Source organism: Pinus tabuliformis, chromosome 9, assembly GCF_031772625.1.
Source record: "Pinus tabuliformis cultivar Carrire ecotype Pingquan chromosome 9, CPIR1, whole genome shotgun sequence".
NCBI lineage: Eukaryota > Viridiplantae > Streptophyta > Pinopsida > Pinales > Pinaceae > Pinus > Pinus tabuliformis.
In genome coordinates this window covers 1,392,491,765-1,392,506,119 of record NC_142307.1, presented here as the reverse complement: position 1 = coordinate 1,392,506,119, position 14,355 = coordinate 1,392,491,765, and the positions used below count along the sequence as shown (strand labels likewise).

At 41.0% G+C, this 14,355-nt stretch overlaps 1 protein-coding gene across 1 annotated transcript in view; it reads left to right on the top strand.

The window, feature by feature from the left end:
* The first annotated feature begins 8,570 nt into the window (after positions 1-8,570).
* The window catches only part of LOC149153722 (Acyl-CoA N-acyltransferases (NAT) superfamily protein), a 111,900-nt gene continuing 106,115 nt past the window's right edge, over positions 8,571-14,355 (top strand). Inside the window, exons 1-2 of the mRNA XM_089440755.1 lie at positions 8,571-8,880; positions 9,003-9,093. Of these exons, the coding sequence (XP_089296881.1) occupies positions 8,803-8,880; positions 9,003-9,093 (169 nt within the window). The 5' untranslated portion in view covers positions 8,571-8,802. The remainder of the gene's footprint in view (positions 8,881-9,002; positions 9,094-14,355) is intronic.

Here is a 14,355-nt window from a genome sequence, read left to right as displayed (position 1 = left end):
ATTCCATCTAGACCCTGAAACAGAACCATGGGGGGAAAATCTATCAGAAGCGAGCCGAGCGAGCTCATAATCTCCGAAGCCGCTCGGAAGATCTTAGAAAAAGCAGGGTGGTTAACTTATTTTGGCCGCCTACGCAAATCAAACGAAATAGTGGCCATGGAATTCCTGCAGAATTTGCAGGAAGAACACTCAGTGGTAGGTGGGAAGCAGATAGCAGTCACGAAGGAAATAATCGCGGAAGTAACCGGATTACCAGACTTAGGTCCAATATGGACGACAAAGAAAGAAAGACTGCAAAAGATCGTAGAACTCTTCCAAGATGAAGGGCAGGAGCTGACAGTGAAGGGAAAAGGAGTGCTGTCGGCAACACTGGGAGAACCTTGGAGCGAACTGGCAAAGGTAGTACAGAGCTACATCACCTGCGAAGGACGAAAAGATGTGGTAAGGCCGCGTCACCTTAAGCTCTTAGCTGTGTTAAAAGGAAAATGTGCTGTGAATCTCCCTGCATTGTTAAATTCATTGTTGCATGATACCTCTCGGAGCCTGAAAAAGGCACACCATGAAGACGCAGTGGTTAGCCACCACGGACTGATCCGCCTGATAGTGACATACAGTCTCGCTCGGCAGCAGACCAGTTGGCGGGAACTTCTTACAGCAATTGAAGGGGGAGTAGAATCACCATCCCCAAAGACGAAGCACCCCGCTAGCACCGCCGAAACACCTAAAAAACCCAGAGAATCGCCAAAACCGAAGCAACCCTCGGGCACAACCGAGCAAGCAAAGAAACGCATAAAGCTAGGGAAACAAAAATGCACCCCTGAAGCAACTAGACATGCAGAAAAACGTAAGGAATTGGCCGCAGAAAGACCTGCTACCTTAAAGCGAAGGCATTCCTCTGGCACAGAAGAACAGGTTGAAAAACGCAGAAAGGTGGAGGCGGAAGAACAGGTGGTCAGCACACCCGAACAGCCCAGGAGGCCTAGAAAGTCAGTTCGGTTGGCAAAGATAAGAGGTAGGCTGGAAAAAATCCAGCCAAACATAGGCCAGCCGATTGAAATAACAGAAGACCCTCCAGCGCCAGAACAAATACCTGGGGAAAACCTGGAACAAACAGAGAATGAAGTAGGAGCTGAAGAAGGAGATAGGGATGACGACTCTGTGGCCGAGACCAGCTATCCAGAGGCAGCTACTGAGCAGCCAATTCGGGAGAAGGAGATGGAACAATTGGGGGGTAGCCATCCACAAAACCCTGTGGAGGAAGAAGAGCTGGCCACCATCTTGGCCAGCCTTAGAGGTTATCCTTCACCCTCTAGTCCGGCAGAGCCTCCCGAAGTACCTTCTGAGGAAGAGGCGCGTGACGAATTGCATGATGGGATGGCAGGGGAAGAAAACCCCCCTGTCATTGACAAAGAAAATCTGAATACCAATCAGGAACAAGCCGTTCCCAAAACACCAGAAGGAAATCCACCCGCTGATGGCGGGGGGGATGAAAATGACTGTCGGGAACAGGACGTTCCCCGAATGATAGAAGAAACCCTCGATGAAAGAGGAGCAGAACTGAGGGCTGCCCATGTGCCCACAGCCGAGGCAAAAGAAATTAAGAAGTTGAGAAGAAAACAGCAGAAATTGCTGAATATTATAGCCCAGCTTCGGCAGAAAATTCGGAGTCTGAAAGCCAGTTTGAGAATAAAGAGGACTGTGAGAAGAAAAAGAAGGACAAATACAGCTGGGACATCTCAGAGAGGAAGACAGAGCACCTATAGACATCTAGTAGGTCGATACTCTGCTCGCAAACCTGCAGCTGTTCCAATTAATACTGAGGAACAAAATGCTGTTCCATCTGGAGCAGGGCACCAGACTGCCGTTCCTATTGACATAAAGGAGCAGGCTGATATTCCAAACGGCCCATTAGAACCGACTGCCGTTCCAATTAAAGTTGAGCCACAAGCCGACATCCCAGTTACAGAGGGACCACCGTACCCCTTTATACATGTCAAGAAGGAAGGAGAAAATAGAGCAGTTCACACTGAGACACCACCTTCAGGGAAAATTAAGCGACGAAATGTAAAGGTCCAGGCGAATCTTCCTGCCTCTAGGGAATTATGGGAAAGGGATCCAAAAACCAAGGCCTTGCGCCGCGAGATAAGACAGGCCCAACAAGAGGCTGAACAACTACAGGAACAAATGATCCCTCGAGAGAAATATGAGGAGCTGCAACAGGAGGTTGAGCAGAGGATTCCTCGAGAAAAATACGAAGAATTGCAGCAGAGGGCTGAGCAGTTAGAGGAACAAAGGATCCCTCTGGAAAAACATGAAGAACTGCAACAGCAGCTGCGAAACATGAGTGAATCGGAGAGTCAGGCTTTTGAAGGATGGCAGAAGGAACAGGAAAAGGTTGCTAAGGTAACACATCGACTAGATGCTGTTATTAAACAATTGGACACTGTATGTTCGTTGTATGATGATGTTTTGACTTGCAGGGCCCCCGCGAAGAATTATGCTTTATTCCTCCTTGAAAGATACTTAAGATTGAAAATAAAAGCTGTCAGGGCAGGTGCCCCCATTCAGATTAACACTGTTAATGATTTTATTGATTGTTGCAAACATTATGGGGTTAAGGTCCAATGATTATTATGCGAATTTTATTTGCACAATATGGTGCTTGAGCAGGAAACTGATCTAAACCCTGGCCCCTTTGTGGGGGATATACAGCTGCAAGCCTTTGTTTCATTCGGGGTCAACCAGTGAAAATGGCTCAGGGCTTACAATGCCTTTCAGAGGCAGGAGTACAGCCTAGATCTATGGGTCAGGGCTGAGCCTCAAGATCCAGTTCGCCTATGGCAATCACACAAAAGCCTTATGAGAAACCCTGGCGTTATAAAACTACTAGGACCCATGCATGAGGAGTTGATCCGAAATAGCTTAGAATACTTCCTGGTTATTAAAGATTCCGCCTTGGAGGCTGCCAAATTCCGTTATCGGATTTCCACCCCAAGCATCCAGCTCAGGGAGCCCTTCAGATATGAGAACTTTGAGCTGGCTGCTGAGCGACTGCCTTTTTATGGCCAGTGCATTCTGCAAGCCGGACCATCATGGTTAGGATATCGGTTCCGTAGCCCAATTATCTGGCACCCTGCACCGGGGTACCAGGCCTTGTATGATATGCCTGCAGATCAGTTGCATTATTTCTTTGATAATCTGGTTGCCTATCATGGTTGCAGACCCCCTCATGAAGTACCCTCTCCAGCCTATTCTCTTACTGCTCTCCATGTTAATTATAACGGTTTCATGAGGCCATGAAACAGAGTAAGTCGGGGGGTGTGTAGAACATTGGGAAGGTATGTTTTAATAAATGATTTAGTGATGTTTTAAGCAATAGTTGTAATCTTTTCTTTATTATAAAGTAGGGAAAATGCAACGAGAATGAGTCTAAAATGATCCAATCACTAACAGTTGTCTTCCCTACGCAGGAAAAGGTAAAAGCAGAAAGGCGCAATGCAAAACGAGGATTTGATGAGAAGATAACGGCTGTCCCTCCAACTCTAAATAAGGTTCAGACCAGGTCGAGTAAATCAAAGAAGATCAGTCCGGAACGAGATGAAGGACTGCCAGTTCGGAAATGCAGGCCGAGTAAAAGAAAGCGTTAACAGTTTAGCGGATCCCTCAGGATCTTCGATCCTGAGGGATCGCTACGATCAATCGTTTTGAGGGATCGCTACGATCAATCGTTTTGTCGACCGGTGAACTCCGCCGTTAATTGTATAAAAGGAGGGTAGCATTGAAAACTAGGGGATGACTTTTGGGTATCCTTAACTTTCTGTCATGAATTTTATTGTCAGTTGAACTCAGACTATTGAGTCTCTCTGAGACTTAGTTTTGTAATCTCATTGATGCGTTAATATAATATCTTGGTGTTAATTTCTCCGTGCGTCTGAAGTAGTTTACGGCAGTGCGCCATTGGAAGCTTTGGGCCCGGCTCCAACGGACACTGGCTGATTGTACCATTACAATTCTGCTTTGTGTGGTTTGTTTCTCCTAATCTGTCATGGTTCCATGTCGTTTCATATTTATTCATCTGTAGCTTTCCTGTTATAAATCTCTGTAACAAGTTCATATCATACTTTCAGGATTCTTCGCATACTGTTGATCCGAATTGTTTGCATCAATTACAGAATTCATAAGTAGAATATTTCAGCTACAGGTGATTGGGGTTAATGGATTGTTGGTGACTATTGCAGATCGTATATATATGATTGACGTTTCCTGTCTTTAATAATTTGCTGTTCCATTTGATTAAGCTGCAAACCTGTATAAATGATTGTTTTCCTTTTGTATGTAAGTGTGTGCCAAGGATTGGAAGTGTTGACCTCGCGAGACTTAGTTTCTTTACTGCTGTTCCATTTACTGCCGTTCCATTTACTGCTGTTCCTTTTATTGCTGTTCCAATCCTGAAGTTGCTGTTTCATTCTGTTTTATTGCTGTTCCTTTCGCTTGCGTTTATTGAAGTGGCATGAGAGGAGGTTCAAGACTGTTGTGAGATACAGCAGACGCTATAATGCTCCCAGATCATGATCCATACTCCTTCATCAGTTTCTAGGGGGATAGGTTATTAATTCCATACCCTCGACCGACGAAGTTGCTGCGTGTGTGATTTCTTTATGCAAAAGTAATTTAGCATTAGCATCCGTTTACTCTTGTATTCTTTAGATCTATACTACGAAGCATTATCCTGACAAATAGCCTCAAATTAAGATGTCCCTTACAATAACAAAACGCTCCCGGATTGACTTGTAATGTGAGATAACAAGGCCTTGACCCATAAAAGTCACCATGACAAGCGTACAAGAAAAATGACAGCTTTTGGGCAAAAAGAAACTCTTGAAAGGCTCATACTTCTTCCTCGATGAAGATTTAACCAAAAAACAAGAGGAGAGAAGGGATGAAGTGGAGAAAATTAGAACAACAAGAAATGAAGGGAAAAGGGCATGGTTGTACAATGGGAAAGCCGTTATTGTAGTGTTTGGGCCTCTAGGGAAATCAGGGCAGCAAGCTGACAATAAAGAAAAAACAAAGAATTCAATAATAGAGACGAAAACAACAAGAGCAGCATGGACAAAAAGGGGTGAAAACTCAAATTTGAGTTTTATGTGCCAAACTGCGTAATAGTCAAATCCTACCCAGGTCTACCTAAGTTTAGTTTGTTGGAATTGTAGAGGTTACCCTTGGAGGAGGGGACCTAGGTTAGGACCTATTGCGGAAGGTAGAGACATAATTTGTCTCACAGAAACTCATGAGCATGATGGTTGCAAAACTCCCGTGTTTGACGGTTATTTGAAGTTGGCATTTTGGAACAAGTTAGCAAAAAATGACAAAGGGTATGGGGGAATACTAGTTTTAGTGAAAGAAAAAGAAGGTCGTCACATTCAGTTAATTAAAAAAGATGCAAATAAACAATATTTATGTTGAAAATATCAGAGAATGAGAATCACATAAGAATTGCAGCATGCTATTTGGCCCTCAAGACTCAAAAACTTACAAACATAAGGGGCTTGACAACAAGGATCCATATGAAGCTTCAAAACAAGATATTGCCGTGTACTTTCAGCAAGGAGAAGTTCTTTTAGTGGGAGATTTCAATGCTAGAATAACAAATAATCAAGCTAGCATCCTTTGTTGCAAAGAGGATAACAATCCTATTTGGCTCACTGAAGAGGAGAATCCCCAATGGGTGAGGTGTTCAGAAGATGACAAAGTTAGCAATCATTTTGGAGATGAGTTGCTTACACTATGTGGGGCTTTCAACCTAATTATTTGCAATGGTCTAGATAGATGGAAAAGGTCTGGGAACTTCACTTGCAACACATACAATGGGGCAAGTGTCGTTGACTATGTGATGTGTTCACAAAGCTTAATAGAAAAGATAGATGAAGTTAGTATTGGAGAGCATATTTGGGACTTAAAATCAGACCATAACCCAATTTTTATAAGGTTATCATGGTTAGAAGAAAGGCAACATAAGAGGAAAACCCAATGCTCTCGACAATCACTATCAAGGGGCAAAATTCTTCTAACACAAGAAAATGGTACTATCTTCAAGACAATGTTAGAGAGATTAATTCAGAGAGAAAACTGGTTTCAAACGCTTCAGCAGCCATGAGTTAACAAATATAATCCAAAGTGCACTTGAGAAGTGCAAAAGAGCAAAAAATAGGAAATCAAAATCAAATTGCTTTATTATAAATGCTTGGTTTGATGAGGAATGCAAAATGGCAAGGAGAACCTTGAAAAAGGTAGGAAAAGAGAAGATGAATGTAAAGTTATATAAGCAAATACTAAAAAGGAAAAAAGATGAGTTCATGCAAACAAGGAGAGAAGAGTTAATATATTTAAGCAAGAATAATCCAAAGTTTTTCTGGCAGGAACTGCAACCAAGGAAGAAGCAAATTGAAAATAATATTACAACCAATCAATGGTTTAATTATGCAAGGCAACTTTATAAGAAAGAATATGAGGCGGAATTCCCCCCCAGGATCAACACAAATTCAAAGCTCTTCACATTACAGGAGGTGGAGAATGGAATTAAGACGCTGAAAACAGGAAAGGCAAAGGACTTGGTTGAACTTCAAGCAAGGTATCTAAAATGGGAAATGAACGCTCTTGCATCACACATCATGAAAATATTCAACATCATCATTCATCAAGGATTCCCAAGGCACTGGACAACTAGCCTAGCAATACCCGTTTTTAAAAGTGGAGACATTAATACTCCATCCAACTATAGAACAATTATGATCAATCCTTTGTTTGCAAAGCTTTTCAGTAGCATGGTAGAAGACAAAATTAGCAAGTGGGCAGAAGTAAAAGAAAAGAGGGCAAGAGGACAAGTGGGTTTTAGGCCGAAACATTCTACAGTGGATCATGGCATCACATTGAGACACATTGTTGAAAAGGTTTGGGAGGACAAAGAAGAAGTATTTTGCTGCTTTGTTGACTTCAAAAAAGCATTTGACACAGTCCCTAGGGATAAGTTGTGGCGTAGAATGGAAGAACTTGAAATTCATGTGCATTATAGAGTCGTTGTCCATAGACTTTATGAAGAAGTGAAAGTCAAAATTAGAACCTCAGCAAGTATTTCAGAAAGCTTTAGAAGTGACATTGGAGTCAAGCAAGGTTGCCCTCTATCCCCCACTCTTTTTGGTCTATATATTGATAAATTGGAAGAGTGGCTAAATCTGCAAGGGGGAGATGGTGTTCGGTTGGAGGAGTTTGTGATAAAGCTTCTTTTATATGTTGATGATATTGTATTGATTTCTAAATCAGCCCATGGATTGCAAATACACTTATATGCCCTTGAGCATTTTTGTAGAGCAGTGGGGATGCAAGTCAATACTAGCAAGACCAAAATAATGATTTTTTCTAATAAAAGGAAGCATAGCCAACATACTTTCTTCTTTGAAGACAACATTCTTGAAGAAGTAAAGGAGTACAAGTACCTTGGGATTGATTTCAACAACAAACTCAATTGGGAGGACTGCAGAAAGAAGAGAATTTTAGGAGGGTGGAAAGCATTATATGCTCTTCAAAACAGATGTAGAGAGGTAGAGTTATGAGATTGGAAAATGATTAAAGTGCTTTTTGGACTCCTAGTTTGTCTAGTGATGCTATATGGGTGTGAATTGTGGGCTAGTAGCACTCCTGTCTCAAAATGGAAACAAATTGAGAAAATCCAAAAACGCTTGATCATGAGCAAGTTCAAAATAAAAAGTTCAGTACCTTATGAGATAATGTTGAGTGAAACATGAGCAACTTCCATTGAAGCAGTCACTATGGTGTGGCTCATAAGATACCTAAAAAGAATTGAACAAATAAGAGTAGGTAGATGCCCTAATGTTATCTTCAATGAAGGCATCAATGAAAGAAAGAAAACATGGATGAAACAAAATTACACATGGATGCAAAAATGGGATATGTACCTCAATGCCTGTCCTACAAATAGCAAGGAGCTAAAGGATTTTGTTATGGAGAAGTTTCTTAAAAAGGTATGGGGAAAAGAGTTGGGTAGAAAGAAGAAATATTACATTGAGGAATTCAACCCTACATGTGATTTACAACAAAAAGAGTTCATTGGAGCTAGCATTTTGTGGAGGGCAAAGGTTCTTATTGCTCAATTAAGGACCAACTCACATCAACTTCAATGTGAAACAGGACGGTGGAAAAGGCCTAAAGAAGCTTGGGAAGAAAGGGTGTGCACATTTTGCACGTTTGGGCTGTGGAATTGGAAAAACATTTCATTTTGGAATGTGATGCATTCAAAGACATAAGAGAAAGTTACGAGAACATGTTAACATCAATTTCTTAGCATTGTCTTTTTAGCGAGGAGATTGTTGGAAGGTTGGGGCAGCTCATCATCAATTTGAATAAAAAACACTGAATTGCAAAGAGCGAAAAACAAGGAACTAATGGTCTCATAGACTATTTTTTGTCTTATAGACTTTAAAATATTATTTCATTTCATAAGACTATAAGAAAGCTAAGCTACCTGAAATAGAGCTTCCTTCCTTGCGGATATTGCTTCCCAATCCTCCCTTGTGGTGGGTTTGGGACGTGTGAGCTTTTGCTAAATCACAAGTCACCCGTGTTGATCTGACGAGTTTTACCATTACCAAAGATGCTACATTAGAGTGTAATAACCATCGCTAACTTTCCATCGACGCATCATATTTTTCACGGGCTCATTCGTTATTTTGAATTAATTGGTTTTCAGCAGCATTCGGCCTTGCAAAAGTTCACTAGGAGGAAAGAATGACGACGATCCGTAGGTTTTGCTGTGATGATCTTCTTCGATTCAGTCCTGTCAATTTGGATCACCTAACCGAAACTGTAAGTTCTTCTGAGCAGAACCCACGTTTTGGTTCATATGTGCACTTCTCTAGCAATTTTAGAGTTAAATGGGGTATGCTTCAATGAGTTCCACTCTGGTTTCTGTGTAAATTCCATGGCAGTTCAACATGTCATTCTATCTTACGTACTTGGCGAGGTGGCCCGATTATTTCCATGTCGCAGAAGGCCCGGGAAAGCGAATAATGGGATACAGTACGTTACCCTCTTCGACATTTCACCTATAGTTATTCTGTGTTATTCCCATTGCGAGTGCATTGCCGTAATTTACTCAATTGACATCGAACAGAAAGAGTCCGACTCTGTTTTAATGTGGGTTCTCTATCAATTTATATCTATTTAGAAACATGCTACTAGGGTCCACCATATCGAGGGACTCCTATCCACCGAATCCCCTTGGGACTTGCTACCTCATCCCTCTGAAACAGTTTTTTAGGAGTCGGGGGACCAGGGACTGGAGTGAGAATGAAACCCTGCCGGACAGCTGAATACTTAGCTGACCTGAAATAGCCCCTTTGGCACAAATCTATTTATTTTCTTTTCTTAATTGCAGTTTTATTTTTCCAAAACTGTTCCTTTTGCACACAGAGAAGCATTACGACTGGCATGAAGATGTGGATCACGATTCACAAGTAGCCTGCTTGCCTTAAAGAAAAACCTTCCGAACACAAACACTTTGTTTGGCTATGAGAAGGTGTACTCTTGGGTCAAAATCACCCAAGGCTTGCACTCGACACCAAATACTTATTCATGACTTTAGGGACTTGAGCGTTTGAAGTGTCGTGATATGCACCGATTCCATTTGCTGTGACTTAATTGCATTTTAAACTTTTTATGAATTTCTTTGGAGAAAATTCTTTGTAATTTTAGGAATATGATCAGTCCTGAAATAGCTTTGTATACAATATTATAATCAATACAGTTTTAGAATTGAGCGTGGGCTTTATGCTAGAACTTTGAAGATATTTCAGTGACATCATTAGGTTCATCCTTGAGATGATTCAGGGCATACGTAGTTTTTCTTTTTAGAAGGATTCTCTTGGCTTTCTTTTCAGAAATAAGAAAATAGGTTTATGAATGGTACGGAAATAGCAGACTTGAAGAGGAAATATGATAATGATTCTTATTGTCGAGGCCGGGGGGGGTGCATATTGGACAAACTTTGCATATTGCTAACATGCAAACCCTCCACGTAATCCATATATGGACATGAATAAAGTTTAGTCAGGTCATAGTGAAACAATCTGACATCAGTGGTTGCACTGAATATGATCTTCGATTCTTAAACGAGGTTGCTGAAAAGGGCATCTCGTCATTTCAGATTTCAAATCTTTCTCTTCTCTAGAAAATGTCCTTTTGACCTTCGCATCAGCCTATGTTGGGGATTTTTCCAAGTATCTGCCATTTTCTTTCTGGTTTTAAATATATATTTGATTTCAAACTACGGTTCTCTCCAACTCATTGGTGTTTATTTGTTATCCATTTCTGCTAAATTTGATACCTGCATTAATGATATTACCTCTGTGTGAAGCCCCAGGCTCACATACATTTTATGGTTTCCTCAATTATGGTAATTATTTTTGTTCTTGTAATGCTGCTTATATCATTTCATGGACTTAAAAAGGTACATCACAAGTCAGAGAGGTACATCAAACAATAGGGGTATTGGGAATTTCCTTCCCTTAAAAGCTGAATAGGCAAGAATTTGTACCCCTGCATCAAGAGATAGGACACAACATCGTGACAAAAGATTCTAAGGTTGTTTCTCAAAGACAGAGCCAACTCCTGCTTAAAACCCCTCAATTGCCCTAAACGTAGAGGGGCAGGTTCCTCTTGAAAGGTAGTTTTACATGGATGTTTCCAAATAAAAGTGGTAGCAAGCAACGATACTGAGTGCCACAAGGACTTGCAACTGTCCCTGATCATCTAAGTGTCTCCCAGAAGGAGACCTTTCCATGAGAGCAGGGCAGTGAAGAATTGATAGTTAGCTTGAAACCATGACCAAAACGTCTTGGCAGTATGACACCAAAATAACATGTTCCACTGTTACGTCCTCGCCACATTGAACACAAGCAACATTTATGACACCAATTTAATGAAGTCTATGTTTGACAACCAACCCTTGCTACAGCAGAACCCACTCCAAACCTCATGTTTAAAAAGAGGAATGTAATTTGCAGATGGATTGGTTCCTATGCAACCAAAGTGCCATAGGGGTTCTCAACCCACCATTGCTGGCATAAAGTTTAAACTAGTGACAATGTCATTTGAGTGTCTATCCATATCCTAAAGGTCCTTGGTCACATAAATGTAGAATGGCCTTCCATTTTGTGATTGCCACTTCCTCCAAGAAGGCCCCAACCCATGCAAATGCATTTTAAAAAGACACTCAACAGGGATCATGTACAAAGACTATCTAAACCAAATTTGTTTGAACCAGTGAGCTTTTGGGAATGGTTAGGAGCATGTTAGTTATACCACTGTTGGTGCTCTCCAACAATCCCTCTTCCCTCACCCCCACCCACCGCTGCCCCCCACCCCCCCCACAAAAAAAAGGTGGCCTTTCCCCTACTGATGTTTTGTCAGCAAACCTAGATGGCATTTTCAACTGTCCATTGGGGGATGGGAATGTCCAAATTAGACGTGTTGCAAAATCCCAAGCAGCTGGGGGACCCTCAAATTGCCTGGCAAGAATACCGGACAGAACTTGCCAAGTTATCCACACCCTTTTAAGTGGGGTAGAACCAGCAATCTTGAAGGCTCAAGCATTCCCAATTGTGTTGCATAATAAAAAAGGGCCTTTAATACCTTGAATGTATTGTTTTGCAAAATTTGGTGCTAAACTAAGTCTTGTCACTGGGCATCTCCCTCCATTTGCTTCGAAGAATCACCACTTGTGTTATTATTTTGGAGGGGCCCAAACCTTGTTGGTCCCCTTGGTAATGTACAAACATCCCATGCCACCAAGGGGTCTTACATTCCCCTCCTGCACCCCCAACTTGTTGCCCCAAGGAAAACTTGTGAGAATGTGGTCCAATTGTTCGTTTGTTGCTTGCGAAGGAAACAAAAAAGAGAAATAATATATGTGCCTAGCTACCAAAATCATGTCAACAACAGTTACCTTCCCCACAAGAGGAAGAACAAGGTGATTCCTATTAAAAAAGAAGCAAAATAAACATGGAGATCTGAACAATCACATGGACAAGATATTTACCTTGGAAGCCCTTTAGTAGGGAATTTGACTACAAATATATCCTTGTTAATCTCTTGGTCAATCTAACTAAGCCATGGCCAATTCGGCCAACACTGGCCACTTGAGGCATTTTACAATGGGAAATACCAAACCTTTAAGTAGGCTTCATCACATTAAATATCATGGGCAAATACCTTGGACTGTGTATACCACGGGCCCATAAACTACCTATGGTAAACCCACTATTGATTGAATTAAGGTTAACTTTACTAATTTTTGACAGATGCAAGATTAACCTAAGATTCCCCCCTTTAAACTTGACTTGGGATAAATATCTAACCCCCCCAAAGTTTATAATCAGGTATTTGGGTTTACAACATGTCAGCCCCTTCTAATTTTGTCACCTAGATCTATGTCAAGACTTTAGACTGGTGAACCATCAGATCAGTAGTATGCACATCTAAATCAGTTTTACAACAATATGCCCATTTACATGTGATATGTAAACCTTCCACAATAATGCACCAACTAGAGTTAGACTTTGGTCTTCACCACCAGTCGGACTATAGGAATTTATTTGAGCAATATACAAACTAACACAAATTATATTTTACAAATGCTCAAAAAATGAACACACACACATACATATTTGATCACAGACATAAATTGTTGCACATTGACAACTTTTTAGAAGATCTAAGGATGATTCAAATTCTGTATGAGTATTTATCTGAGTTGAAACAACTCAATTTGAATCAGACCAAATTCTAACAACAGTATAAGTACTACAATTGTAAGAAACCTTTTTACCTTCCTCCTTTGAGAGCACTTGCTGAAACATGTGACCTGACATCATCAAAGACTTCTGTGTGTTGAAACTTGATACTAAGGTTATGTTTTGACAAGCCATATGCATAGTTGGCAGAGAGAGGACAACCTTCTTTTTTAGTCATTTTCCAAAAAATGTTTGAAAGCCTCCTGCACCTTGTAAGCATGGATAAGAGTTGGCTAGGGTTTGCACTACAAAACATACTAGGAATGGTACTACTTTGCTTTATTAACTCCCAAAGGCCATAAGCAGCCTTAGCGTTCTTGTGTCAATAAAGGATTTGAAGTTTATTTCAAAAGAAGCCCAACTTAGGCAAACACTTCCTAGTCTTCATCATGGCTGGAAACTTAAATGCCACTTCCACTTGAAAGATGTTGATGAGAGTGCTAAGAAGGCCGTATAAGCTAATGTTCTGTTCAACAACCATCCAATGTGGATGATCATTGTCCCAAAGGTGTTCCTAGCTTTAACCACATTCCCTTCACTCTCCCCTCCCTTTAGGAGCAATGCGTATGCATTGGTATTAGGGGCGATCTGTTAAAATCTGATGTTCTATGTTGTAATAATCACTTATTACAAAACTTCTTTATGCTGCAATATTAGTTAAGCTATTTTAGATAGAACATAAACCAAATGCACAATGGAAGACAACCAAGAACAAAATGAGACACAGAGAATTTAGGTCCAATGACCAGGGCAAAACCCACAATGGGAAAACTTAACCAGGTTCTTCTTCTATTAGATATCAATTGTTCAACGAAGATACAAAGTACAATGAGAGATCAAGTGGATGAGTAAGTTCACCCAAATCTGAACAAGCTGTAACATGAAGATCACTAATAGCAACAACTGATGCAAACACTGAATCAACCTTCAAGTTCTGCTCTTACTCTCCAAGTCTCTCTTCCTCACAATCTTCTTCAAGTCTCTCCAACTCTCTCTCTCAATTTCGAATCCTTCTTTCACAATGCACAAGTAGTGAGGGGAGAAGATATGAGGCACATATATATAGGAGGAGCAACGAATTCATGCCATAAAGGAGGAGCATGCCTTAGAGTAACTCGTATGCCAAATAGGGAAGAGTAACTTAAGCCATTATGGAGAGAGGCAACGCATGCCTTCAAAGGAGGAATCTCGCATGCCTTGAGGAGTGTAACTCATGCCCTTTTAGGAAGTGTAACTCATGCCATTAAGGAGAGAGGGTAACGAATGCCATTTAAGGAGAGGTATGCATGCCTTTGTAACTTATGTATTTAAGAGAGAGTGTAACATATGCTTTAAAGAGTGCGTAAGAGGAATCTTTTATGACATGCCTTCAATGAGTGTGTAAGAGGAATATGCCAAGTCTTTAATGAGAGAGTAAGAGAGAGTGTAATGTAGAGTCACGTGAGACATTAAGGAGAGTGGGTGCGAAGTATGAAGGTAAGGTGACTTG